The sequence below is a fragment of the Ostrinia furnacalis genome, unplaced genomic scaffold (genome assembly GCF_004193835.3).
Source record: "Ostrinia furnacalis isolate ACB-3 unplaced genomic scaffold, ASM419383v2 OfSCF4654, whole genome shotgun sequence".
NCBI lineage: Eukaryota > Metazoa > Arthropoda > Insecta > Lepidoptera > Crambidae > Ostrinia > Ostrinia furnacalis.
Genome location: NW_021134893.1, coordinates 130,028 through 155,895, shown reverse-complemented (window position 1 = coordinate 155,895; position 25,868 = coordinate 130,028). Strand labels below are relative to the sequence as shown.

The 25,868-nt window shown below is 38.0% G+C and overlaps 6 protein-coding genes across 11 annotated transcripts in view; 3 read left to right on the top strand and 3 right to left on the bottom strand.

Annotated features, from left to right (window-relative positions):
- Positions 1–1,307, top strand: part of LOC114359738 (WD repeat-containing protein 44) — a 29,137-nt gene extending 27,830 nt beyond the window's left edge. For all 5 annotated transcript variants that reach the window (XM_028314227.1, XM_028314229.1, XM_028314226.1 and 2 more), the window contains one exon: positions 380–1,307. In XM_028314227.1, the coding sequence (XP_028170028.1) occupies positions 380–520 (141 nt within the window). In that variant the 3' untranslated portion in view covers positions 521–1,307. The remainder of the gene's footprint in view (positions 1–379) is intronic.
- Positions 1,308–1,805: 498 nt separating this feature from the next.
- Positions 1,806–12,340, bottom strand: Cnb (centriole duplication and spindle assembly protein centrobin). Its single transcript, XM_028314230.1, has 9 exons — positions 10,827–12,340; positions 10,372–10,605; positions 10,005–10,259; positions 9,468–9,671; positions 8,812–9,038; positions 8,363–8,465; positions 7,807–7,954; positions 4,830–4,969; positions 1,806–2,703 (listed from the first exon to the last, which is right to left on the bottom strand). The coding sequence occupies exons 1-9, from the start codon at positions 12,159–12,161 to the stop codon at positions 2,560–2,562; spliced, it is 2,790 nt and encodes a 929-aa protein (XP_028170031.1). The 5' UTR covers positions 12,162–12,340; the 3' UTR covers positions 1,806–2,559.
- A 576-nt stretch (positions 12,341–12,916) lies between these two features.
- Positions 12,917–13,805, bottom strand: Bet5 (blocked early in transport 5). The gene is made up of 2 exons (XM_028314234.1): positions 13,510–13,805; positions 12,917–13,428 (listed from the first exon to the last, which is right to left on the bottom strand). Exons 1-2 carry the CDS (start codon positions 13,606–13,608, stop codon positions 13,090–13,092), a joined length of 438 nt encoding a protein of 145 aa, XP_028170035.1. The 5' UTR covers positions 13,609–13,805; the 3' UTR covers positions 12,917–13,089.
- A 27-nt stretch (positions 13,806–13,832) lies between these two features.
- Positions 13,833–15,877, top strand: LOC114359741 (mitochondrial import inner membrane translocase subunit Tim17-B). Of its 2 annotated transcripts, XR_003656445.1 has the most exons (5): positions 13,833–13,945; positions 14,057–14,220; positions 14,436–14,613; positions 15,065–15,480; positions 15,524–15,877. XR_003656445.1 is itself a non-coding variant. In XM_028314233.1 (4 exons), exons 2-4 carry the CDS (start codon positions 14,077–14,079, stop codon positions 15,238–15,240), a joined length of 498 nt encoding a protein of 165 aa, XP_028170034.1. In that variant the 5' UTR covers positions 13,833–13,945; positions 14,057–14,076; the 3' UTR covers positions 15,241–15,877. The 2 variants fall into 2 exon arrangements, 1 of the variants encoding a protein (XP_028170034.1); XM_028314233.1 differs by having other exon boundaries at positions 15,065–15,877.
- A 1,151-nt stretch (positions 15,878–17,028) lies between these two features.
- Positions 17,029–17,568, bottom strand: LOC114359743 (mitotic-spindle organizing protein 1-like). The gene is made up of 2 exons (NM_001422013.1): positions 17,470–17,568; positions 17,029–17,398 (listed from the first exon to the last, which is right to left on the bottom strand). Exon 2 carries the CDS (start codon positions 17,389–17,391, stop codon positions 17,164–17,166), a length of 228 nt encoding a protein of 75 aa, NP_001408942.1. The 5' UTR covers positions 17,392–17,398; positions 17,470–17,568; the 3' UTR covers positions 17,029–17,163.
- A 685-nt stretch (positions 17,569–18,253) lies between these two features.
- LOC114359744 (epidermal growth factor receptor substrate 15 homolog) lies at positions 18,254–24,081 on the top strand. The gene is made up of 8 exons (XM_028314236.1): positions 18,254–18,271; positions 20,959–21,078; positions 22,185–22,382; positions 22,470–22,568; positions 22,652–22,783; positions 22,876–23,040; positions 23,272–23,409; positions 23,864–24,081. The coding sequence occupies exons 1-8, from the start codon at positions 18,269–18,271 to the stop codon at positions 23,978–23,980; spliced, it is 972 nt and encodes a 323-aa protein (XP_028170037.1). The 5' UTR covers positions 18,254–18,268; the 3' UTR covers positions 23,981–24,081.
- The last annotated feature ends 1,787 nt before the right edge of the window (positions 24,082–25,868 follow it).

Genomic DNA, 25,868 nt, shown 5'->3' with positions numbered 1-25,868 from the left:
TGAAAATTAATCAAATCGGAAACAATTCCTAGAAAAGGTTTTATGGATTCATTTGTTGCCCAGACTATCCTAGGTTTTCGTTAAAAAACGGGTCTGTCTATTTCCATATTGTCTCTGATACCCCTTTCAGTTCATAACTTGACAAACCTGCGACCGAGAATAGGCTAGTATACCAAAAATATTGGACAAGTATATTTTTATTTGTCAAACAAACAAGTATGTTTTACAAGGTACTTTTGGATAAGTCAACTGACAGACTAAACTATTTATTTTTCACCCAGGAAATATCCCTATTTATCCCTATTACATAGACACTGCATGTCTGCAGTCATGAACCCAGTTTATTTATGTAATGTTGATGATAATTTATATTTTTCAGAAGGCAGTGGAAGGCGGTATGGTGGCGTCTTCGCAAACAGGTCACGTGCTTGTGAGCGCGGACTTCAACGGTTGTATCAAGGTTTTTGTTCACAAAGCAAAGCCCAAACACAGCTCTTTGCCAGCCTCCGCTTTAGCGTAGGGAAAGTAATCGAGCTGACATTGGAGTTGTCACGAGTCAATAAGGCAGGTTTTAGTGTGGGCTGATGGTTTAAGGCCATGGTTAAGCATTCGCTACCCGGAGTAAAGCAGCCATAAACGCCTTCTAGCTCTACCAAATGCAGTGTTGGAAGCCCTCTAGTGGTATAGAGCGATGACTGAAAGATGAGGCTCTAGACAATGTTCCATTCGATAATCGAATCTATTAGTCGATCGAATACTTCAATAGCTAGAGTTAAAGGGATTGCGAATCATCTGATTACGTCGCGTAGTCATCTGGTGCGCTACCGCCAGCAGTTTCTTATAAATTACAGTCAAGTTTCAAGCTTAATTAATTTCTGCGACAGTGATCACTTTTTTCTTCAGATTTGAAGTGTATGGTTCAGAGCTCAGGTAATATTTCCCTGAAATGACCAATGGTGAAAACAGTAGTGTGGAATTATCCCTACTGGTTTTGAATGCTATGTGAATGAGCCAATGCAATAATAATAAATATATCTAGGATTGCGGCAAGACTTGAACAATAAACTTAGATATTGGCGTCAACCGTGGCGTCACCATTGAAAAAGATAACGTAAAATTGTTATTATCATTTCCATAGGATACGCAGAAAAATATTTTTAAATAATCGTTGTGAGTTGTGACCTACCAGTGCGTGACGTATGTGATGCGATTGAGATTATATTGGTTGAAAATAAATTATTATTACAGCGTTATTATCAATTTATATTGCAATGTATTGGATTTGTATATTTTCGAAGTCAAATAAATATAACAGATATCAAATTATATCAAAATTAAATTAACTAGATTTAATTATTTATTAGAGTCACTAATTGTGAGAATTTACCTATAGTGTTGTTAATTATAGATTATTTGATTACCTATTCTGATTTTGCACTTTGTTATGAATATTATTTATCACGCGAATATGTGTAATAGTCTGTCTCTTTCTTGGGCTGTGTTCTATTTTCTTTATTTCACAACAATTTTCAATAAGTTCTTGCCTTATTAATAAAAACCATATTGTGATTACAGTTATTACGTAGTAAGTGTAAATTTATTATTTAGTGTTGTATAGAAATCGCGATGCCATTGTACTATCATATAAAGATTTATGTATATTTTTAACTCGCATTTACATCTATCAATAAATCGTTATATTTGACAATTATCATTTTATACTACCTACCTAATACACATAATGTACTTTACAGGAGACGGAAGGGTGTAATTTTTTTGGAACGAACATAAATGAAATGACACCAAATTTTAAACCACATTATTTATTAAATTAACATCAAAATAGGGAGTGCGATCTATGGGAATGTCTAGTTCATACACAACAATACAATATAATTAATATTAAACATTTGTAAATACATACTACATACGTCACGATCAAAAGGCAAACGAGCACCTTCACGAGTTATCATAACAATTAAATAGAGTATTCGTACGGGTTGTGTGTTAAAATCTATTTTGTACTACAAAAACATATTATTATGTAATAATCAAGTTCAGGTGGGTTGTCATTATTATCAAACGTTTGAATTAGTATAAATGTACAAAAAATGTGGGGTTTAAAATCAGTCTACTTAAATAAATTGTATAATTCTTTTTCAGAAGTATGCAATTCAAATATACATTTTGAAATGGTGGAGAAAGGAGATTCCCGATTTTATGCCGAACAAGCATTCATATGGAATGGGCAGAAGATACAATAAGCACTTGTATTATTTTTGAGGGTAGATTAGAAAGTACACAGTTGTATGCCGCCTTCATCTCGTAACATTCTTAGAAGAAAGGAAGCACAGGCAAACAATGTACGGGTAATAATTCAAGTTTACATTAATTTTCTTTCTTAAAAATTAATAAAAATCGAATATTATCTAACCAGATCAGCTGAGAAGCCTTTTAGGGCGTGGCTAGGCCTTCTAGGGCGTAGCTAGGCCTTCTGGGGCGTGGCTAGGCCATCCAGGTCGTGGCTAGGCCTTCTGGGGCGTTGCTAGGCCTTCTAGACTATGCCTTCCATGGTGGTTTGTTGCCGAGGCTCCTTTTAGGCCGGTCCTTGCGCTCAGCGCGGTCCGGCCGGTCGCTGGTTGGTTCTTCGTTGTCGCGACCGCAGTCGCCGCTGCCGTCCAGGTTCGGAGGCTTGGTTAGAAGCTGCGACAAAGATGAATAGCAGTGAGACAGTGAAAAGTCTGACTATGGGCTAGTATGTATAAAGTACGGCCAACGAGAAGCGATACCAAATGAAAACAAACCCAATGTCATTGTCATTTGTAATATTAGGGGTGGGTTGCACCACCTATCTTTAACGGTAACTATGACGATAACCGGTGCTTTTTGTATGGAATTTGACAGATTTTTGACGTTTGTCAAAGTTAAAGTAAGATGGTGCAACCCAGCCTAAGGGTTTGACTTTGACATATTTTGGCGGGAGAACGAGACATTACGACAAATACACAAGATGGGAAGAGACAGAATAGATTGTCAATTCGAAAGTCAAATCGACCTTTTGTATCGCTTCTCGTTGGCCGTACTTTAGTTGAGCCACGGTAATACTATCTATACAGTATTCCAACTCGGCCATATTTTTCAAATAAATGTCAACAGCCGCGCGGTACGTCACGGTATGACAACATGCGATAGGGCTGCCCACCTGCAGACCCTATTTTCATTACATCTGCCTACTAATAATTTCTATCTAATTTTGTGATTGTAATTTTTAATTTTATTTTGAAAAACAAAATACTTCGTGAATGAAATAGGATAAAAATGCATGTTGTTTTGTGATTAGTAGATTTCATTTGAAAAATATATTTGTAATGATATATGATTTAGTAACAAATCTTATAAACCGACCGCAAAATGTATGCGTCTCGACTGAGGCGTACAAAATGCTTGATTATTATACAGGGTGTTAGGTAAATGGGTTTATAAGCCGACACTAGCCCATGTTAACATGTGCATATAAATGGTATGGTGAAGTCAGAAAATTGATATCATCATTTTATTAATTTGAATTTTATAACAAATCTGATTTTATAAATTTTATTTTGTATGGAAATTAAAAAAAAAATATGATGATATCACTGACTTCACCATACTATTTATATGCATATGTTGACATGGGCTAGTGTCGGCTTATAAACCCATTTTACCTAACACCCTGTATAAATAGGTACTTATAATTATTTTTATAAAAAAAGAGCGCTTACTGTTTAAAAACAACACATCGTCCGTTTATTGCAGTGACACATTCGCGACACCCCCGACTTTTGCATGTCGAGCGCATACCGAGATTTGAATTTCGAAGGAATTCTCGCGTTTCGTCCGTTTATATGAAGTTACAATACTGTATGATAATATTACCGTGGTTGAGTCGAGCACAATATTGGATACAATTTGCTAAGTATGTTAGTGTGAGGTTTAGCGGTCACGCGGCGAGCAAACAGCATTGACTTGGTGATGTCTCCGCAAATGTAGTGAAAGAAATATTTATGTATTTGCTTGCGGGCTGTACCATCTCTCTTATATCTTTCAGGATGGTACAGCCTACCACCAGGTAAAATATACTGGTCATCACAAAAATCGGCCCACCTACGTTTTACAGGAAAACTCGTTTCTACTGACACAATCATGGTGCCCCAACAATATTGGTGTTATTTGAAAGCCCAATAAATATCCTTAAAGTAAAACACATTTAATTTCTTAATAAACGATTTAAACGATTAACATAAACAATAAATGTGACTTGAAAAAAGACCTCACTTTGGATTCACCTCTGGGATCAATTAGACCAATTTTTATGGTTATAAAACCAAATAATTATCTCACATGCCCTCTTTAACAGATTGATAGCGATTAATTCCGACTTAACAGTTTTATAGCCATAAAAGTTGGCTCAAGCGTAATTACCTATTTGTTGAAGAAGTGACTCTGGATTCTTCTACTGACACATTTTTTGGGGTAAAAACCTTTCCTTTAAAGAAAAAAGGTTTAGAACTAGGCTTTTAAATGGTGCCAATATTAGTGGGAAGTGGGGATGCATACGTTTGAAAGTGCTTGTCGCGGGAGGGTCGATTTTTGTGATGACCAGTGTAGTTAAAATGTCCCTTTCCCATCGACGAACGACTAAAAGCAAAATTTTTAGGCTAGGTATGCCAACTAAAACTTGTTTCAGAAAAAACAAAGTGATCTCATAAGTGTTTCGTCCGTCTTTTCCTTCTGAAGTACGGAACCCTAAAAAGAAATGTCATAGTAAAAAACAAAAAAAATCAAGTTACCAGTTTAACATACTGCTGCAGTTCATTATCGCTCAGCCCTTCAAAGTTGAAGCATCTCTCTGGGCGGGCGGCACGCGCGGCTGGCGGCGCCGGCGGCGGCAGCTTGGGCGGCGCGTAGTCTTGCGCCGCTGCGCACGACACTAGAAGGGTTAAATAAATAAATAAATATCCTTAGACATTTTACACTGCGCTTCTAGTCCCAAACTAAGCAAAGCTGTACAAGCTTTGCTTAGTTTGGGTACTAGTTATGGGTACTAGACAACGGATATAAACATACTTAAATACTTTTTTTTTGTAAATACATACTTATTATACATAGAAAACACCCAGTCCAGTACAAACAAATATGTTCATGCACACAAATGTTTGTACTGTGCGGGAATCGAACCCGCTACCTCCGGAATAGTAGTCCGTTTCGAACCACTACACCAAACGGCCGACTATGTTAAAGGAGCTGTTATTACTGGATAATACAGAAATATGCTTGGTGTTTCTTTGCGAGATCGAATCAGAAATGAGGAAATCCGTAAACGAACTAAAGTCGCTGACATAGCCCGACGGATTAGCAAGCTGAAGTGGCAATGGGCAGGGCACATAGTACGCAGAACTGACGGCCGATGGGGCAGCAAGGTTCTGGAATGGAGGCCGCGTACCGGAAAACGTAGCGTGGGACGTCCACCTACAAGGTGGACCGACGACATCGTAAAGGTAGCGGGGAAGCGCTGGACGCAGACCGCTACCAATAGATCAACGTGGAAAGCATTGGGGGAGGCCTATGTTCAGCAGTGGACGTCCTATGGCTGAAATGATGATGATGATGACAGATATAGTCCGGTCGCCGAGCACGTAAAATTTCGTCCAATAACCCCAAGCCACCCATCCTTATCGCTCGCGCGTAATTATGTTGCTGTCGCGCTCGCACACTCACTGCTGCCGCCCATCGCACAGTCGCGACAGCAATATAATTACGCGCGAGCGATAAGGATAGGTAGCTTGGGGTCATTGGACAAAATTCTACGTGCTCGGCGACCAGATTTTAGCAGGAGAAGGTTGAGGGCACAAGAGCGCGGCAGGTCGCCCATGCGCTGGACTGACCAAGTCAAAACCGCACTCAATGGTCCACTCCACGAGATTTGACGCAGCACTGTTCAGGCGGGTTGGGAAGGCTCCTTCAGGATTTTAGGCGCCTCTTACGACATCCACGGAAAGGATACTCTTGGAGTGGCCCTACTCTGCCAGAACCATACGCGTATGTACGAGGGCTGCACTAAAAGTATCGGGAATGGAATATTTCCTGTTCCTATCATATTAAAATATTTTTAATTGCAAACTCCTTGGTTTTAAGCATAGAATACCATTTATTTATTTAAAAAAAGATTCTCGGTCTTATCACAAGGTCTTGTGAAACTTGTTTAGTCGTTGAGAAAATGGAATTGACTCGAGAAAATTCAAGAGCGATGATTTATTATGACTTTCGGAGTGGTTTAACACAAAAACAGTGTGTTGACCGGATGATTTCTGCATTTGGTAATGAAGCCCCATCCAAAACCACAATTTATCGCTGGTTTGCTGAATTTCAACGTGGACGTGTCAAGCTCAGTGATGGTCCCCGTCAAGGTCGTCCAAAAACTGCAGTCACCCAAGAAAACGTTGATGCTGTGCGTAAGCTGATTGAAGAAGACCGACATGTGACATACCGCGAAATTCAGCCACTTTTAGACATTGGCATGAGTCAAATACAAATAATCTTGCATGAACAATTAGGTGTAAAAAAGTTGTTATACCGCATTCGCTCTGTGAAGAGCAAAAAGCGGCTCGCGTTACTTGGTGCGTCAGAACTCTCGGAAGATTACACGCAGGATCCTCAAATGCTGTATACAACATCGTATCAGGTGACGAATCCTGGATATATGCGTACGAACCCGAAACAAAAAACCAGTCACGAGTTTGGGTGTTCGAAAATGCGTTAAAGCCAACAAAAATTGTTCGTTCACGGAGTGTTGCAAAAAAAAATGGTGGCCACGTTTGTCTCCAAAACCGGCCATGTTGCGACTATTCCTCTTGGGGGACAAAGAACGGTTATGCAGAATGGTATGCTAGCATTTGTTTGCCACAAGTCGTTTCTGAACTCCGTAAAGAGAACTGCAACCGCCGCATCATCCTCCATCACGACAATGCGAGTTCTCACACCGCGCACAGAACAAAAGAGTTTTTAGAGCAAGAAAACATAGAATTATTAGACCATCCGCCGTACAGCCCCGACCTAAGCCCTAATGATTTCTATACTTTCCCTAAAATCTATATATATAAAAATGAAACCCGTTTCGCGTTGTCACGGCATCACGTGTGAACGGCTGAACCGATTTCGATAATTCTTTTTTTTAAATGTTTGTGGAAGTCCAAGGATGGTTCTTACGGAAAAAAATATTAAGAAAATCTCTACGCTAAGGCGGTACGAAGTTCGCCGGGTCAGCTAGTAAAGAATAAATTAATTGAGTGGTCAGAGATTTTCATCACCTGAAGAAGCTGTGGACGCCTACAAAACGGCCATTTTGGAGACCCAAACTTCCGAATGGAATGGTTGCTTCAATGATTGGTTTCGTGTATGGAAAAATGTGTCAAATTTCGCGGAGAATGCTTTAAAAAGCAATAAATACATTTTTAAATAGTAATGTTGTTTCACTTCCTTGATTCCCGAAATTTTCAGTGCCGCCCTCGTAAAATAGTAATAAATGTATCTTTCTTTCTTTCTAAAATGAAAATGAAATATTTTATTCAGCGACACAAAAAAGTAAAACTAGAGTAGGTAATGTGCGTGTCACCGAAACGGTATCCACTCAGCATCATGTCGAGGTGTCGTAAGGGACACCACGACGCTGGTCTTCCGTGGATACTCGAAGGGCAAGAGGCACTGCTATAACACAGCAATACTATAATATGTCACTCTCTCTCACTCGCAAGTAGGTCAGCTACTCACCGCTGTCCGGGCGCGCGAGCTCGAGCTCCGAAGCGTGGTGGTTCTGTCCGGTCAGCACGAGCAGCGCCTGCCGCCACTGAGCCTCCATCACGCCGTGCAGCTGAGCCGCGATCTGACCGCGCCGGCGCCGGTACGTCTCTAACTTGCTCTGGGAAGACCGGTCAATTTAAGGTAAAGTCCGGCCGCCGAGGAGGTAGAATTTCGTCCAATGACCCCAAGCTACCCATCCTTATCGCTTCGTTATGTTGCTGTCGCGCACGCACACTCACTGCAGGCGCCCGTCGTACAGTCGCGACAGCAATATACTTACGCGCGAGTGATAAGGATGGGTAGCTTGGGGTCATTGGACGAAATTCTATCTGCTCGGTGACCGAACTTTAGTTACACCATAAGGACCTACACGGTAAAACACCCCCACCGCGCATGTGTGAAACCGTCGCACGTGTCCGCGCTCTCATTTTACTTATTCTTTTAGTATAAGTCCATAACCTCAAGAGTTGACATTTGTCTAAAAGAACAGTCATGTATCTAAATTTTAAGTGATAAGACAACTCACCTCTAGAAGTCCTATTTTCTCGCTAGCCTGCGCGAGTTGTAGTCTATAAAGATTTATTTCTTCCCTCTGCTTTTCTTCCAAAACATGTACTTCAAGTTTATGCCTGAAGCAAAAAATAAAACAGTTGTGTATGATGATGTGTTTTAGTGCTTGTACAGATCTGTATAAATAAAGTAATATTTATTCAGTTTAGACCACAAGTGGCACTTATGAACGTCAATAGAAAATAATAAAAAAAGAAAAGGTAGCCCTTATGGGGCACTTTACATGTCTCCTTATCTTTTGGGCCCTACCAGCGCTTCGAGACAAACATATGGCAAGTGCTGAGAAGAAACGCCGGAACAAACGTCCCCTTTCATTTTCCAGCTGCGTCTAAAATTCGCGGGATGAGCTTCGCCATCGCTATTGTATCAGATGAGATTCCCGTTCTCTTTTATTAAAATACTCACTGCTCCTCAATCCTGGTGATCTGCTTGTTGAAGCCGTCCACAATGCTCGCCTCCTTCTCCCTGGCAGCTTGCTCGAGATCTCTCTCAGCGCCTTCCAATTGCAGCTGGAACTCCTGCAGTTTGCCTAACACAGCGTCTTCTAGCTGCTTCTGATAGTGCAGCTTTAGCTCGTTCTTTTGTAGCTCTAGATGCTTGCGGAGCATTTTCACTTCATTGTCTAGGGTGTCCTGAAATTTATTTTCAATGTTTTAATTAAAATCAATAGAAAAATTATTGTATGCTTGTGTAGTTTACGTGACGGGCTTCGAACCAACGTTTGTCGGGTCTCGAGTCGGCTAGTCCTACACAGATACCGTTGTACTATTATCGCTTAAAAAGTCCGGGAGCACGTAGAATTGTGTCCAATGACCCCAGGCTACCCATCCTTATCGCTCGCGCGTAATTATGTTGCTGTCGCGCTCGCACACTCATTGCGGGCGCCCGTCCCACAGTCGCTACAGCAATATAATTACGCGCGAGCGATAAGGATGGGTAGCTTGGGGTCATTGGACAAAATTCTACGTGCTCACGGACCAGACTATAGATGAGATTGATCAGGAGAAGGATATCAAAACAGACCCTTCCTGGCGATTTATAAAACTTGTAAAATTACTTACACATTTCTTCAACAGCTCACTGCTTTGGTTCTGTTTCTCGCACAGCTGTCGCTCCAGTATGTTCGCTCTCGCTCGCTCCTCGTTCAACTTCTCTTTCAGCAGGTCTCTCTCTTGCATCACTAAGGAAGACTCTTCATTGAACGACTGTATTCGACGGCCTAGGTCGTTTACTTTGCTCTTGGTCAATTCGTGTTCAGTCTTTTCCTACAAAAAAAGGAAACAGTCATACACAAAGGCATATTCACATAAGATTGGTCTCATTATCATCATCATCATTTTAGCCATAGGACGTCCACTGCTGAACATAGGCCTCCCCCAATGCTTTCCACGTTGATCGATTGGTAGCGGCCTGCGTCCAGTGCTTCTCTGCTACCTTTACGATGTTGTCGGTCCACCTTATAGGTGGACGTCCCACGCTGCGTTTTCCGGCACGCGGCCTCCATTCCAGAACGCGGTCTGATTTCATAATCAGACTTGGGTCCATATCATTATGGACTTATTAGGATGTATGTATGTAAATAAATAAATGATATTTACCCTTTCCAAAGTGTCCTCTAAATTCTTAACACAATCTGTAGACTGCTTGTTTAGCTTCATCACTGTGTCGTAATTTTCTTTCAGCAGTTCAATCTCCTTGTCTTTACGGCTGACAATCTCCTTGTGACTGGCAGCCATTGTCTCCAAATTCTCTTCTAGAAGTTTCTTTTCTTGTGTCATCTGCTTGCATTTGTCTTGGTAGTCGTGTGCCAGGTCCAATGCTTTGTATAGTTCAGCCTCAAAGTGATTTGTTTTCTAGAAAAAAAGATTGTGTTTATTATACTTCTTACAGATAAAGTAGGAATGATGTGTAAATCATGCATTTTAGAGCTTCGATAAATATGCTGTGTTGCAAAATAGTATGTACCTTCTGGGCATCGTCAGCTACCATTTTAAAGTTCTCAACTTCTCTGACCATCTTCTCCAAAGCGGAACGATGTCTCTCCTCCGCCTTGTCTAGACTGCCAGTGATCTTGTGCCAGGCATCGCGTAGTTTGGCGATAGCATTGTCCTTCGCTCGGTCAACTTTCAACGCTACAGCCAACTTTTCCTGCTGATCCAGGATCTTCTTTTGGAGTTGCTGTATCATTACTTCACAGTGCTGAGGATATAAATTGTAAAAAAAACATGTAAATAGTTTGTAACAAAAAACATGTACAAGTCATACACTTGAGAATAATATTACAGGAATCTTCTCTCATTGCATTTCCTGATTATTTATTTATTAAGGCTACCTTAGTACATACAAACAATTTATATAAAAGTTTATGTCATTGTATCTAGTGTATTATGAACACAGAAGCTTGCATTAAACATCCTTACCTCTCTTTTGAGCCTTTCTTCTTCCAGCTTCAAACTATCTGCTCTGTCCACTCTGCCCTCAGCTTTTTCACCCCAAAGATCACTTAGGCTCAACAAGTCTGTATCAATTGAGTCTATCAGTTTGTTCTGCAATGCAGCATACTTTAAACTTTCCTTGTGGTCCATACCATAAGGTCTCATTTGAGGCATCTTAAACTCATCTTTCTTTGGTGACAGCAAGTAGCTGTTGTCTGTCACGGAACTCTGCCCTGGCCGACTGAGACTGTGTGCCTTATACTGCTCAAGCACCTTAGTAGCCCGGTCGTATATCTTGTTTGAAGATGGACGAAATGAATCCAAGTGGTTTGTGGAGGTTGGCTGCACCCTCTTAGGTGTAGAAGTAGGCTGCACATCTTTACTGTCTGAGAAATTCAACTTTCTTATACTGGGAGATCTGGTTTCAGTCTTTGAAACATAAGGTTCCTTCAAAGTGTTATCAGGACGAGTAACATTGGACATATCTTCTGGAGTTTTGTGCAATATTGAATGAGGAACAGTTTTATCTGTCTGTGCTGAAGTTGTGGGCTGGTTTTTTACCAAATAAATATACTTATCAAGAATGTTACTAGACACTATCCTCCCACTGGGCAATCTGACATCTTCTGAACTTTTCGAGTCCAATTTATGAGTTATGTAGTCTCCAGTTGCTTTTATAACATTTTCTGGGCTTAAACTTGTTCCTTGATCTTTGTATTTTGTTTCAGGACTTTCGTATGACTCTACTTTAGTCAGGAATTCGTCGATTTCATGGAGTAACAGTTTATCATTCTTCTTACTAGGTGTTGATATTATACTGCTCAAATCTCCATCCATACTTCTTGCGTCATTTATATCGCGATACTTAGCTAATGAAAGGTGGATATCGTCTTTTAATTTGAGGAAAGGGACAGTTTTACTGCGGGCACTGGATGATTCTAAGCTGGTGAGTGATAGATCACGTTTCTTTTCTTTACGTACGCTTCTTTTCTTGCGCCTGCGAGGGAATGTATAGTATTTGCTGTCGAGGCTGTGGCTGTCGAGACTGTCTGTTGTTGTGTCCCACCGTTTATTTCTCGAGAGTGGGCCTACCGTAGACGCAGTGTCAGTAGTGGAATTAAACTCCAAGCTTTCTAACCTCGACTCGAGTGAATGCACTTGATTGACCAATTTGCCGAGTACCTGTGCGGTACAAGAAACCGGTTTGTGTACGACGGTCCTCGACGACTCCAGAAGCGAATCTTCCGAGCCAGAACTGTTTACGAGGAAGAAATTTGGAGGTATCAGCAAAAGTACATCGGTGTCGTCTGTTTCACTCATCACAATAACTGGATATTTGACGATTCACAACTGAAGCCATTATTTTCACACACAAATAGTATTAATTGAATCTTTATAAAGCGTTTTTTTCGTTTAAAATAGATCAAAACAAACAATCTAACCAATTTTTTGTTGTGGTCTTTTTTTTGTTTTGGTTTTCAGGAACGAGAAGGGGAGGGGGCAAGGAGTGTTTACATGCACAGATAAAAAAAACTGTTTCAAAATAACGGTAACGTTGTTTATACAACGACACTCAATGCTCTCAAAGTAAAAGAAATGTGTATATCGAAAGAACTTGGTAACTTTAATGATTCAAGGAGCTACAAGGCTACTTTACAAAGTAGGGGGACAGTAGCAAGACAGTAGTCCAGCTGCAAATCGATGTTGGACACGTCAGTATATCGACTGATTTTTGGTGGGCACTAGGCAAGACATAAGGTGGGCATTGCCCACCCGTTCCCAGGCTTTGCCAAACACGTCGTGATAAATTTTTTAAAATATTTATCATTTTATTTCCGGTTTCTATTGATTGCTGTTTCCTAAATTGTAATTCAATGTTGGCTGTAGGTATTTTAAAGATTTGTCAATGTAGTAGTAAATAACAAATTGTAAATACACTTAAAACATAATATATTTTATATTTTCCATCTCAATTACAATATTTTGAAATAGTACAAGATACTGCTTTAAATAATTTGATATTATTAAATAACAAACATTGAAAGTTACAATATTATTATAGCTATACACATTTAGAAGTAAGTTCAGCATCAATAATTCAAATTTTATAGTAAAGCTAACACGTAAAACTTATAGAATAAAATATGTACATCAAAACATCAGATAGGTGCAACATGGTCACCTAATAAATTAGCATTAGCCTATTGCGGCTTATTTATGGTTAACACTATTATACAACATATTACTATCAAGATGCTCGTACAGCATGAATAGGCGTTTGTTTAATAAATGCATCTAATTTACTTTTAAAAAGTTCACTAGTAATGGGTTCTCCGATTACACATAGTGGGTTTCTGATGGCGTACTTGACGTACACCTCTGCATAAATCTTTTTCAGCAATTCTCTAACTCCCTGAGCTTGGTTATCGGTGTTCATGACGAACTTTAATCCAGATGGAGTTTCCAAGCAGTTTAAGGTGTACTTTGAAGTCTTGTAATGCATAAATCCTTCTTTCGGGTCCAATGGCGATATTTTGGCAACAAACGACTTTATCGAGAACAGCATACCATACATCAGTTTGCCCTCCTGAAATATAACGTGAAATGATGTTAATAGAACGAGATTTGGGTAGTAATGTATTTATGTTTTAGTGATGGTGAAACTTGCCTCCTCCCTGGACATTTCCGTATTTTTCACTCTATTCCATTCTCCATAGTACAAAAGTGTACCGTAACGATCAAATATATACATGTTATAAATAGTCATCTTATTATATTTTTATGAATTTCAGCAAAGCTTAATGAAAATTATTACAAAATGAAAACAATTTTTGACGAATATTTATTGACACTGACAGTGACGGACGACAGCTGTGATAACTTTTTTAATTTTTTTTTCGGTGCCCAATTCTCAAAACAAAGCAGATGAATGTGACCGACTCTATGGTTTTCTGTGAGTTCATTCATTCATTTACTTGTTTCACTTTCATCATTCGTTCTTTCGTTCCTTAAAAATGTTGGTGAAGTGAACATGGTGCAATAGTTGTGTGAATTAAAAAATAGACTGAAAACACGGGATACCATTAAACTAAATCCATAAACAGGTAATTTCAATAACATTAAATTATAAATAACATGTTATCCACCTTGTTTTCATGCTTGTAGTATCTTTGAGGTTATAGTCTTACCTAACTCGCAGTAATTTGCCCTTACAGAAACATTAGATCGATAAAACATGGATGAATACACAAGAGAACCTTGCCCGTGGCGTATCCTTGACGACTCTGGTGGTGCGTTTATCATGGGTGCCATTGGAGGTGGTATTTTCCATTCAATAAAGGGATTTAGAAATGCGCCTATAGGATTCAATAGAAAAATGGTAATGTATAGATTTATGTATATTCAATGTTTCATTTAACTCTTTATGAACAAAAGGTCACCTGTTCCAAATCTGAAAAAGTATTAGCATTCCATAATAGCAAACCCCTCAGCTTTAGGTAAATATGCATCCAACCACCTGATCTAATAATCCTCCATCATCCCTAATTATTGATATTAAATATTTTTTTCACCATAACTCATTAATTTTTGCAGCTTGGCAGTTTAGCAGCAATCAAAGAGAGATCCCCCATTGTAGCTGGTAATTTTGCAGTTTGGGGAGGCATGTTCTCCACAATCGACTGTTCTCTAGTGTACCTGCGACAAAAGGAAGACCCATGGAATTCCATCATGAGCGGAGCTCTGACAGGAGGCATTCTTGCTGCACGAAATGGTAATTTTTGCAAATGGCAACCTAATCTTTTGGTAATCCAGTGTGAAGAAGTCCCCAATAACAGTAAATTACTTGTAAGATTGTCAACACTCAACATACAAGGTCATCCTACAAGTGAACTTTGAACACTATTAGTAAGATATGAACTAAAACTGTTAATCGAAACTGCGAACGTGTATTTACCATCATCCAATTTTTACCAACCGCTTTTTACCAATATACTGAGAACTGCTGAAAAATAAGCTAGTGATCCGGCTCGAAGATGTTAATCGAACTAACTATTCTAATTCTGTCGTATCAATAAAATGCAGTTTTCAGCAAGTATACATATTTATAAAAAAGTGTGTCCATTCGTGGACAAAAACTATAGCTGTATTTTATATAGTTTATCCAGTTCAAGAATGAAGAAAGTGACATGGAATAGAGTGACATTTGACAATTTGTCTTACAGGTGTCCCAGCAATGGCAGGCAGTGCTCTAGTCGGAGGTATCCTCCTCGCTCTGATCGAAGGCATCGGTATCATGTTCACTAGACTCACCGCCGAGCAGTTCCATCCCCAGCAGCCCATATTTGAAGACCCTTCAGTGTTAGGACAGACACAGCCACAAGGGCAGTCTTTTCAATAGTAGTTAATTAACTAAGTTCAAAACTCATGCAGTCTTAAGTTTTTTTGCTCAACTTAGTAACAAGTTCAGTAAGTTGATTAACCAATTCGTTCAAGAACGAATGTATTCAATATCCTCTGTTTTGTTCATGTGATACATGTGAGAAACTATTAATAAATCATTATTACTCATTGTAATCATATTTACATTGTTAATATCAATATGTAATTGTGTAGTTAATGTTAGGCCCATACTTAAGACTGTATAGCCAAACCATCTCATAATTTGTTATGTAACTAGACATTGTTTACCATATATGGGTTTGAGTGAGTTATTTGCATCTGTGATATTCTCAGTTCTGTGCTGATTGCTTATAATTTTGCTCCGAAAGTGTCACCAACATTTTTGTTGTCTATTTGATCCAAAGGTCCAAGCAACTTGACTATTATTATTGTTAATTAAATTATAATGTAATTTTCATACAATATTGTCTGTGTGAGTCACTTTTGACTGATTATTTGTTTCCCATAAGGTCAAGAGTGGCACGTGCACTGAGCGTGGTGGCCGGAACGTGCTTAGTCTTTGGAATTTGTTTATCCCATTTTCTGAGACTTACACTTTGATGGCATCATGTTCTTTTTTGCACATTAGTCTATATTCAAACACATAATATTTTATGAAAATTGATAATTGCATAAAAATAGAACTAATTTAAAAAATAAATGTTTATAATAAAATATTAACAGATTTTTTTATTATTTAATACCCAAACATTTATATTTACACAGATAAAAACTAATGCATACTCAATATTATTAAACTTATTATAGGTAAATGGTATGTCTTTAAAATTTCTATTGCTGTTGGTTGAATTGCTTTGCAAGGTGTCTTGGCAATTAATTTCATATCAATACTTTCTACATTTTAATGTTTCATATTNCAAGTCAATATTATTATTTATGTAAAACGTAAATGATTTCCTGGACTGGACTTGGTATTACATGGATCTCACAACTTTTTACCGTAGAACAACTGAGTAGTGAGACTTGGTTTTTTGACAAGTATTGTTTTTTAATAAAATCACAATGCTATCAGTATTTACCTCTTTGATTTCCTGACTTGTTTAGATTTACAAAAACTAAATATTTATTATTAACTTTTAGATAATAATGTGAATGGCGCTTACGATGTTTAGTTACGAGCTCTTTGATGGACACAGATATTATAGATAACGTTTAAAAAATGACACGCTGGTTTTCATACATTTCATTCTATTTATTTAACCTATCCATATTTATGTGCGGAAACGTCACAAAATCAGAATAAATTTTAATTTTTCCATCACGCATCATAAAAACTAAAAAGTCAAAAGTAAAATTTAAATAGTAAATATTTTTCATAAACAAGCTTTTGATGCTGTAAAAAAAATAAAATAAAACATAAATTCTTTCAAACCCATCAACTTATTACTTTACTCAATTTAAAGATTAAAAACTTGTCGCGGGATTTACTAGTGTAAAAAATAAATTAATTACGTAACTTGATTTTGCTAAAAGTCTGATCTGAGAAAAAATCAAATAGGTAAATTATACGTTATTTCTTTATTATTATGTATGATGTACTGTCTTAGGTACGATACAACTACGGATTAAGATCGTTTAGTCGACGCAGCGTTGAAATTGTACAGATAAATGCAGTTTGCGCACTCACTACGCGACGTCAAGCAATAAAAACCTAAAATTCGAACGCCGACTTTTTGCTACAACGCTCTTAAAAAACTATACATATTATAGCAATTCAGGACTAGTCTTAATAAAAAGCTTGACCTCTGGATGAGCAAATAATAAACTTGTATGATGAGAAAAAATCCTACTTAGTACCAAAAACCTGAAAACTGGAAGGTACTGCAAACAGTATACTTAAAACTGAAGCATAGAGCTTTCACTAAGGTTGTAAATTAACCGGTTTGTTTTGTACAGTATTGTCGCCCATTTTTCTGATTTCCTTGATTACATGAGCTAGCACTTCGGGGTCTACGCCCAGTTCGCACAGGCGTATGCAGATGGTAAGCGTCTCAGGATCCAGTCCGGTGCACAGAAGCTGCGAGATCTGATGAATTAGTTGGAAAGCTTCCCGCGCTTGGCCGAGCTGGGCGTTCTTTTCTGAAGTCATGGCTTTTCTGAAAGTAATAGTTATAAGCTGCTAGGTTATGTGGTAACATTAACACAATTAGTTGACGAGTTAATTCACCTCTTTCCAATATTGTAGGTAATATAAATAGGCAATTTTTATAATTTACAACAAAACAGAAAATTTAAAGTTCATCAACAAACAAATCGGGGAATTTGTCAATGTCAGTGTGACAATGACAGCGGAACAGCTGCATAGTTTGACAATTTGTTTTTTTTTGCGCTAGAGAAATTAGCATTATTTAATCTAACGAAATACCTAAATTATTTAATTGGCTTTAATATTTTAAAATGTTTATTAATATTTTACTAACGAAATTTTGTGAAAATTTTATTTTTTATTAATAAATAAATTCCTTATATGATCGACCTCTAAACTGTACGGGATGCGGTAGACGTTAGGGCGCGGCACTGGTACCCTCTCATTTTCTTAGCGGCACTGGTATCCTTTAATTTTTCGTCTGAGGCTAGCTACCTACTGCATGCAATGAGAGGATAATTAGAATGTTATTTGCAAAAAAGACCTTGTCCTACTAATTTTAAATTCTGCCAGCTTATTTTATTCAGTATGCAAAATAGGCCCTGTAAATATTAAGATGACTTACATTTTAGAAAAGACATGACTATTAGCTTTTTAAACAATGAACTTTCCAATGAAGATTGAAATTCAGGCGGGAAGCAATGATTCCCGACGCGCACTCGAATAATCTATTTTTACTTCCACGTCTGCACTCCAGAAATAGACCGAAGTTTTGAGTATAACTTGTGCGTGGTTCCTTGTGTTGTCCAGTGCTTGATTACTTGCTGTGTTACTTTAGTGTGCTCCAGTTTACTACCAAGAGCAACCAAGAGGATCTGTCATGGTGAGTACCTACCTACCCACCGACCCCACAACCTTTTTGTTAGAAAAAAGTTTGTATTCAGTAGCATTTTTTATTTTCTCTGTGATTTCGTTTTTGAAATGTCATCGGCTCGCTCGTCACACGTGCAAAATACGATCTAACATGAAATGAAATGGGAGATATTGATGAAAATGAGGGAGTTAATAGATTTTTGAATTTAGACAATTCCGAGGGATTTGTAATGAGATCGATTTGGACGAGAGTTCGAGGGTTTGACGAATGCCACAGTTTGTGGGTAAGGTGCTTGGTCATCATTGTTGTTTTGTTCACTTTAAGTTTTTCAAACGAATTTTATTTAGTTTCTATTTAAAGAAATGGTAAGATGTTTACAACTTCGTTGATTTGATCTAGTAAATAATTATTTGGCGGTGACAAATTATTATTTATACGGGTAGGTACCTATTTAAGTATTTAAAAATGTAGGTCAATTTATAAAGCTTGGTCAGAGGGTAGTTAAGAATCATTTTTTTGGTGTTTAGTGAGTATACTTTAGTTGCCTAAGATTTGTCTGTTATCACGGACGAATCATAGAGACCACAACCGATGGCTTTTCCACATTTTCCTTTCCGCCGTTCCTCAGCGCGTATCGTCAGAGTTGAAAGACTAATAATGTGAGTACTTACTTAATTACGCAATTTAATGCATTTTACGGACGAAAAAATGTCTACCTACTCATCATTCCAAGTATTGTAAACCTCTATTAGACTCTAGCTAGATAGATTAGCAAGGAGTTTTTGAATTGAGTCTACTTCCTTTGGGCGTTCGCTGTCGCTAACAAACCAAATTCTATTCCACTTTAGTAAGTATAATACAGGCGTTAAATTATTCAAATTTCCCTGGGGCCTTAACTCGTTTGACCAATAAAATTATTCGCCGGCACGCGGCCGCGTGTGACGCCATATTGTTTGCCGTTAAATTCGCGGGAAACTTTGCTGAATTCTGTTGATTTTCACCGCTTAATTCACCGAGTTATGAACATATAGTCTAATGAGGGAAACTCGTTTAGTTGAGAGAATATAATGTAATTGTAAGTGAAGTGGCGGAAGGGCAAGCTATACCTACATACTTTGCATTGATATCTAGGTAGGAATCTATAATAATAATTTGTTTTAGTAAGGTATCCGTCTGAAAAAGTTTTGGGGTACCTATCTAGGGAAGTTGCATTTAGTCTTGTGCTTAATCATATCGTATTTCTTCATTTGCTTTTTGTACATTGCAATGCCATTTATGGCTGACAGTAGTGCAGTTTCCTCGATGTGATTTAGTTTGCGAAATCAAAAATCTATAAAATATGCTGGAAGATCTTGGCTGCGCCGGGATTTGGCGGCACGTTTCATAGGTTATTTGAATAATGTCCCGGCTTTACGAGCGTTCTGCTCGCGCGGCAGATATCTTTGCAGCCTTGCAGTTAAAATTTAAAGCGAGTTTAGAATGTAGGAAGGAGTTAAGACAGCTTTGCTCTCCAGTCCGCTCATAAACATGTGATTATTCTCGGGATAAGGGGAAAGAAAAACAAGGAGAATATTCTAAATTGATTATTTAGGAGAACGCGTGGTTTTCTCGAAAGAAAATCGAATGAGATCTAATGACGATTAGCAAATGCATGTAGTCCAAAATAATTTTAATTCTTACGTTGTTGTGATATCAGGTCTGAATTATTAGACAGAATGGTCCACGCATATTGGTGTTTTGTTAATAAATTAATGTTATGACATGTGACCCTTTGTAAGCGACATGGGGACACGAGATGTGTCCTTTGAGAGGCCGACGTCAGAACAACTTTACAGATTTTGACATGGGTTATCGATATTTTGAAACATTAATTAATGTCCAATGAATTTAGGACCAGTTAAGATTATTAGGACGTGGGATGAAAACACTCAAAAGGCTTCACATGGGTAGATGCGTAAAATGTCAATATTCATGTTGTAGGTACGCCGAAGTCAATTAGGCGATTTTAATTACTATACTAAATTTTAATTACTGTAAAGCGGTAGAGCTGTCTCTACTTAACTTAAACAGATGAATCTGTTCAGACGTCCGTCTGTATAATTATACTCGTAGTAAAGTCAAGCGTCAAAAACACTCGACAGCAAATAAATCGCACCACCCGCGACAAGCACTTTCAAACGTATCCACTTCACACCAATATTGGTACCATACAAAAGCCTAGTTCTAAACTTCATTTCATTATAGGAAAGGTTTTTACCCCAAAAATGTTTCTTTAGAAGGATCCAGAGTCACTTCTTCAAAAAATAGATAGTTACGCTTGAGCCAACTTTTATGGCTATAAAACTGTTAAGTTGGGATTAATCGCTATCCATCTGTTAAAGAGGACACGTGTGATCATTATTTGGTTTTATAACCATAAAATTTGGTCTAATTGATCCCAGAGGTGAACCCAAAGTGAGGTCTTTTTTCAAGTCACATTTATGGTATATGTTAATCATTTATTAAGAAATTAAATGTGTTTTTCTTTAAGGATATTTATTGGGCTTTCAAATAACACCAATATTGTTGGGGCACCATGATTGTGTCAGAAGAAAATCTTTAAAGTTCGCGTCGCGGAAGGTGCGATTTATTTGATGTTGAGTATATTTGACGTAGAAGTACAGTCAGTACTTAGTATAAATCTTTAATGATTCCAGGCTGACGCTCTCCAGACACAAGAGACCGGTGGCGGGGAAGGAGCTCCAGCTCCACCAGCGACCCCCACTCAGGACCCGAAGCCAGCCAGCTCTGAAGCGCAGGACGTCAAGCCTGCCGCTGTAAGTAAAATGTATCTTTAGCTTTTCAGTTTTTGCTATAGTCCAAGAAGTCTGTCCGAGTCTAGTTTGATGAGAAGCAAAAATTGGCCAAAGAGTAGGCACTATGAAAAGAATTATGAAAATAGTATACTTTACTTTAGATTAATACATATTCTTCCAAATAAAATAGTAAATAGTAGGTTCGTTCGTTCGTTCGTTTCAGCCAAAAGACGTCCACTGAAATAGTAGGTATGAAATCATAATTTAGCCTTATATTTCAGATAGCAAAGTTGTCCCTGTCCTTTCTGTATTAGCTTTCCATTTCACTGCTCCCGAAGGTCGACATTACGCTCTATCGTACTAGTAAGAAGTATGTTTATTTTCGATCTATTTCCCTTTGATTGTAATATGCGACGAGGGTCATGTTCTTTGATGTTTTAGTGACATTCAAATGAGAAAAGATTGCCTTTACTACATATCACATTTTACGTTACTAGGTCAGATTTTGGAGAAACTGACCCATGTCTTATTACTGTCTTCGGTATAGTAATTTCTGACTAATAAAGTTAAAACCATGAAATAAGCCCTGGTTTTATATTACACAAGTTTGTGTTGTAATGTACAGTCACGGAATGAAAAGGTTCGTCAGTTTTCAAATTGATTCCTTGAACGAATCGCGAGCACATAGGTATTACCTTTTGAAACTATGTTACAGAATAATCTCGAGTTAGAGAAAATAATCTTTAACTGTTCGTCAGTAAAGTTCAAAATTATTCAGATCAATGTTGTTTGACGATTTAACTTGTCAAGAAGATTATTATGATTGACAAACTAAAACCTTGTTGGTTCAACCTGCCATTATCTATTTAAAAAAAACTACATTTTGTAACATTGCACTAATGGGATAGAAAAATAAACAAGCAAAACCTTATTTGTTAGCAAACGTCATATTTATATGTTAGCAGCACTGTTTCTTGCACGGTTATGTTGGCAGGTTTGACTCTTACAGTACCTAGTGCAAGCGAAAACCGACACTAAGGTGACGAACCTTTTCATTCCGCGACTGTACATACTTAGGATACCTACTTTAGGATATAACCTTTGAACTTAATGTACCTTCATTCTAGGTTGAACCACAACAAGTAAATGAACAAATTGAAGCCAAGAAGGAACCAGAGCCAGAACCAACACAACCTGTAGAAGCTAAACAAGAAGAAGTGAAACCAACAGAAGTTAAGCCAACAGAAGTCAAACCAACGGCAGAGCCTTCAGTAGACCAGAATGGGAACGATGTCGCACAAAATAACACAGATACCAAAGACGCTGTAAGTGACCCTGGCGTTTAAAAAAATACAACTGTAATAAAACTTCTTAGTACCTTAATACGAAAAAAATGGCATTTTACATTTCAGAACTGGCAACAGAGAGAGTTAGAACTTTTAAAGAAGATCGAAGAATTAGAAAAAGTCAAGAATGAAACGACTGAAGATGGATTGAAATTGGAGTTGAAGGTGAACTTAGTCGACGAAAAATTTTAGGAAAGCTAGTTGCTGCCGTTTATAGAATAAAATTAAAATGAGTTTTTTACTTTTAGGTTCGCGAAGAAGAGATTGATCTCTTGAAGGCAAGAGTTAAAAATCTAGAGACTGAACTCCAGGCTGCATTGTCAAAACCCAGTGGCAAAAACCATGAGATGATTGAGAATATTAAACAGCAACATGAAGAGGTTTGTCACGTGTTTGACATCTTTAAAATTGTAAGAGTTCTTCTATTGACCACTGTTTTGATTGAAATTGAATACATTATTCTTTTTTGCAGCTGCTAAGCAAAGCCCGTGGCATGATCTTTGACAAAACAAAGATGGTGAAGAACCAGGAGCTGCAGATTGAGGCTTTGACGACGCAAGTGCAGTCGCTGAAAGACATCAACCAAATCACGAAAGATTTGCTTGAGATAAGGAATTCAGAAATCAAAGCTATGGAGGTAAGTCAAATTTCTATTTGGTGATTAGGTAGTAGGTAGGTGGTAGGATCTAAGGTGGTAGGTACCTACATTATGCAACATCAACGGCATAGTTTAAATGTTAGTAATTCTAACCTCTTAAGGTTGAGACCTTTGTCTAGAATTTCCGTATTGTATTTTTTTTTGTATCACACAAAATTTAAATCGTACTTTTTTATTCGCATTTATTACAACCAACTATAAATTTTCCAGGACCGCCTGGCTGTCATGGAAACACGCTTCAAGACGGAGAAGGAGCGCTTTGGATTGGTGCTGCAGCGCGCTCAGACCAGTTCCAACATCAACGGTGACCTCAAGAAGGAGTACGAGACTCAGCTTGCCATATTCAAGGTTAGGAACTTTGTTATATGGATGATGTTATGGTCTCTACTCACAAGGTGGACAGACGACTTCATAAAAGTAGCAGGAAGGTGCTGGGTGCAGGCCGCTAGTGCCGCTACCCATCGGCCAATCTGAAAATTATTTGGAGAGACCTATATTATGTTCAGCAGTAGACGTCTAGACGTCCTGTGGCTGAATGATGATGAGTAGGTATACCTATGAGCTATAACTGCCTCGCACCATAAATCTTGAGATGACTTTTTTATGTTAGTCGCGAAAACAGCGTAACGAGTTTCTGTCTGTAAAGGTCTCCTTATTTGTAAGTTATAGCTTCATCACTATGAGTTCCACAAACTTCTAAGGAAATCATTGTGACGTGCAAATAACTACAAAGTTAAACACAAGTCACTGAAGGCAAATTCCGCATGCCACCCATAAATGACAAGGCACAAATTGGTTTCAGGAACTCAGGGAGAAATACGAGCAAAGGGTTAAGGCTCTCGTCGCTGAAAACGAGAGGCTCAAGGCATCTATTACTCCTAATGACACCTCTGGCAGCTCGACATCTGCGGCGAAGTGACAGGGCAAACAAAAGACTGTTTCAATGTAAAATACGGCACAACAGATAAGTTGCCCGCTGCATTTTTACGAAATGATACGATGATATTTAATTTTGTATTGAGTTTTGTAGTGATTATTTAACGATTTTATAGTGTTCTAATAAATTTTATACAAAATTAACTTAGCATCATTTAAAAAAAAGTTAAATTGGATCTTGGGCTTACAAAAAATTCAAATACTTTTTACACAATATTAAATCTTTTTCACTGGTCTTTCCTCATACAGGATGTTCCTTCATGTATTTTACTTAGTAAAGCTTTAGAATATGCTTTTTCACCGTTACCCGCCATCTTGTCAGGACGCCATTTTGAGACGCTATTTATTGCGTGATAACGCGTTCCGTTTGACACGACACGGGCGTATTGTCCTCGGTAATATTAATTTTGCGGGACGAGTGATTAATGGCGTGGAATGAAACGGCGTATATCATTGTTGAATGATGCGTGCTGACGTATGAAAACAAATTCGACTGTAAAATGGCGTCATGCACATACAGCATCTGTATACTTTGCAAATTTACTCAAGCGGACGGATTCCTTTGAGTTGGAACGTACCTATGTACTCACTTGACTTCTGACGGTCTTTGGTTATCACCGGCGGGTTTCTCAAGCCAGTTACAATTCTAAAACTTGGGATATAACATTGACCTAGGATATTACTATTACTATGAAGAGGACATTTTAACTGAAGGTCAAGCGTCCCCAAGCGATAGACTTCCAAGAAGTGAAGACTTGATTTTGTTTAAGTATTAATTCGAAGCAGCTCAAGCTCAAGGTGCTTTTCATTCTAACAAATAGTAACTACAGAGTTACTGTCGCTAAGATTTTTGTATTGAAGTCTAATGGAAAAGCCTAATTGTTGGAGTAGCCTAAAGGAGAAATTAAGCTAGCTTTCTGTATTTTAGATCTTAGACAAGAAAGTTAATTGATGGACTAAGTTAAAGTTCTTACAAATGTAGGTAACTAGCTAGTCAGAGTTTTAGGATTATCTACTGTTTTGTAAGAAATGAGCATGAATGATAAATGAAAAGTTACCTACTAGGCTTATTCAAAACTCTCTTCTACTACGACTACTGAAGTTATAAAATCGTCGTTGCTTTATTTATTTTTTTAACAAAATAAAATTACAGCAATTCGTTTGTACCAACTCTTAAAATAACACTTTATTTTGAGATCTGAAAACTGTTATTTATTTATTTGCTTATCACGAAAAAATGCATTTTTTTAAACTAGATTTAATTTTACAATTTACAAAACAATTAAAAAAAAAACATAAATAATGGACACCCTAAAACAGTTGAAAGTTCGACATGTCACGTGACGCGAGCCACGCGCTGCTCCCGCCCCTCCCGTCCCGCTCCACTCGCCGTCGTCGCCAGTTGCCCGGGAGCTATCGATCGGTTAGCGCGTGTCGCATGCGCTCGCGCGCCCTGCGCCCGCGCTGCCTCCCGCTATCGTGTCGCGAAAATGAACTTTCGAATATGTACAGTCACGGAATGAAAAGGTTCGTCAGTTTTCAAATTGATTCCTTCAACGAATCGCGAGCACATATTACCTTTTGAAACTATGTTACAGAATAATCTCGAGTTAGAGAAAATAATCTTTAACTGTTCGTCAGTAAAGTCCAAAATTATTCAGATCAAAGTTGTTTGACGATTTATCTTGTCAAGAAGATTATTATGATTGATAAAGTAAAACCTTCTTGTTGGTTCAACCTGCCATTATTATTTCTATTAAAGAAAAAAAAAATTGTCATTGGTCAATGTCATCATTGCATTGCACTGATGGGATAGAAAAATAAACAAGCAAAACCTTATTCGTTAGCAAACGTCATATTTATTTAAATGT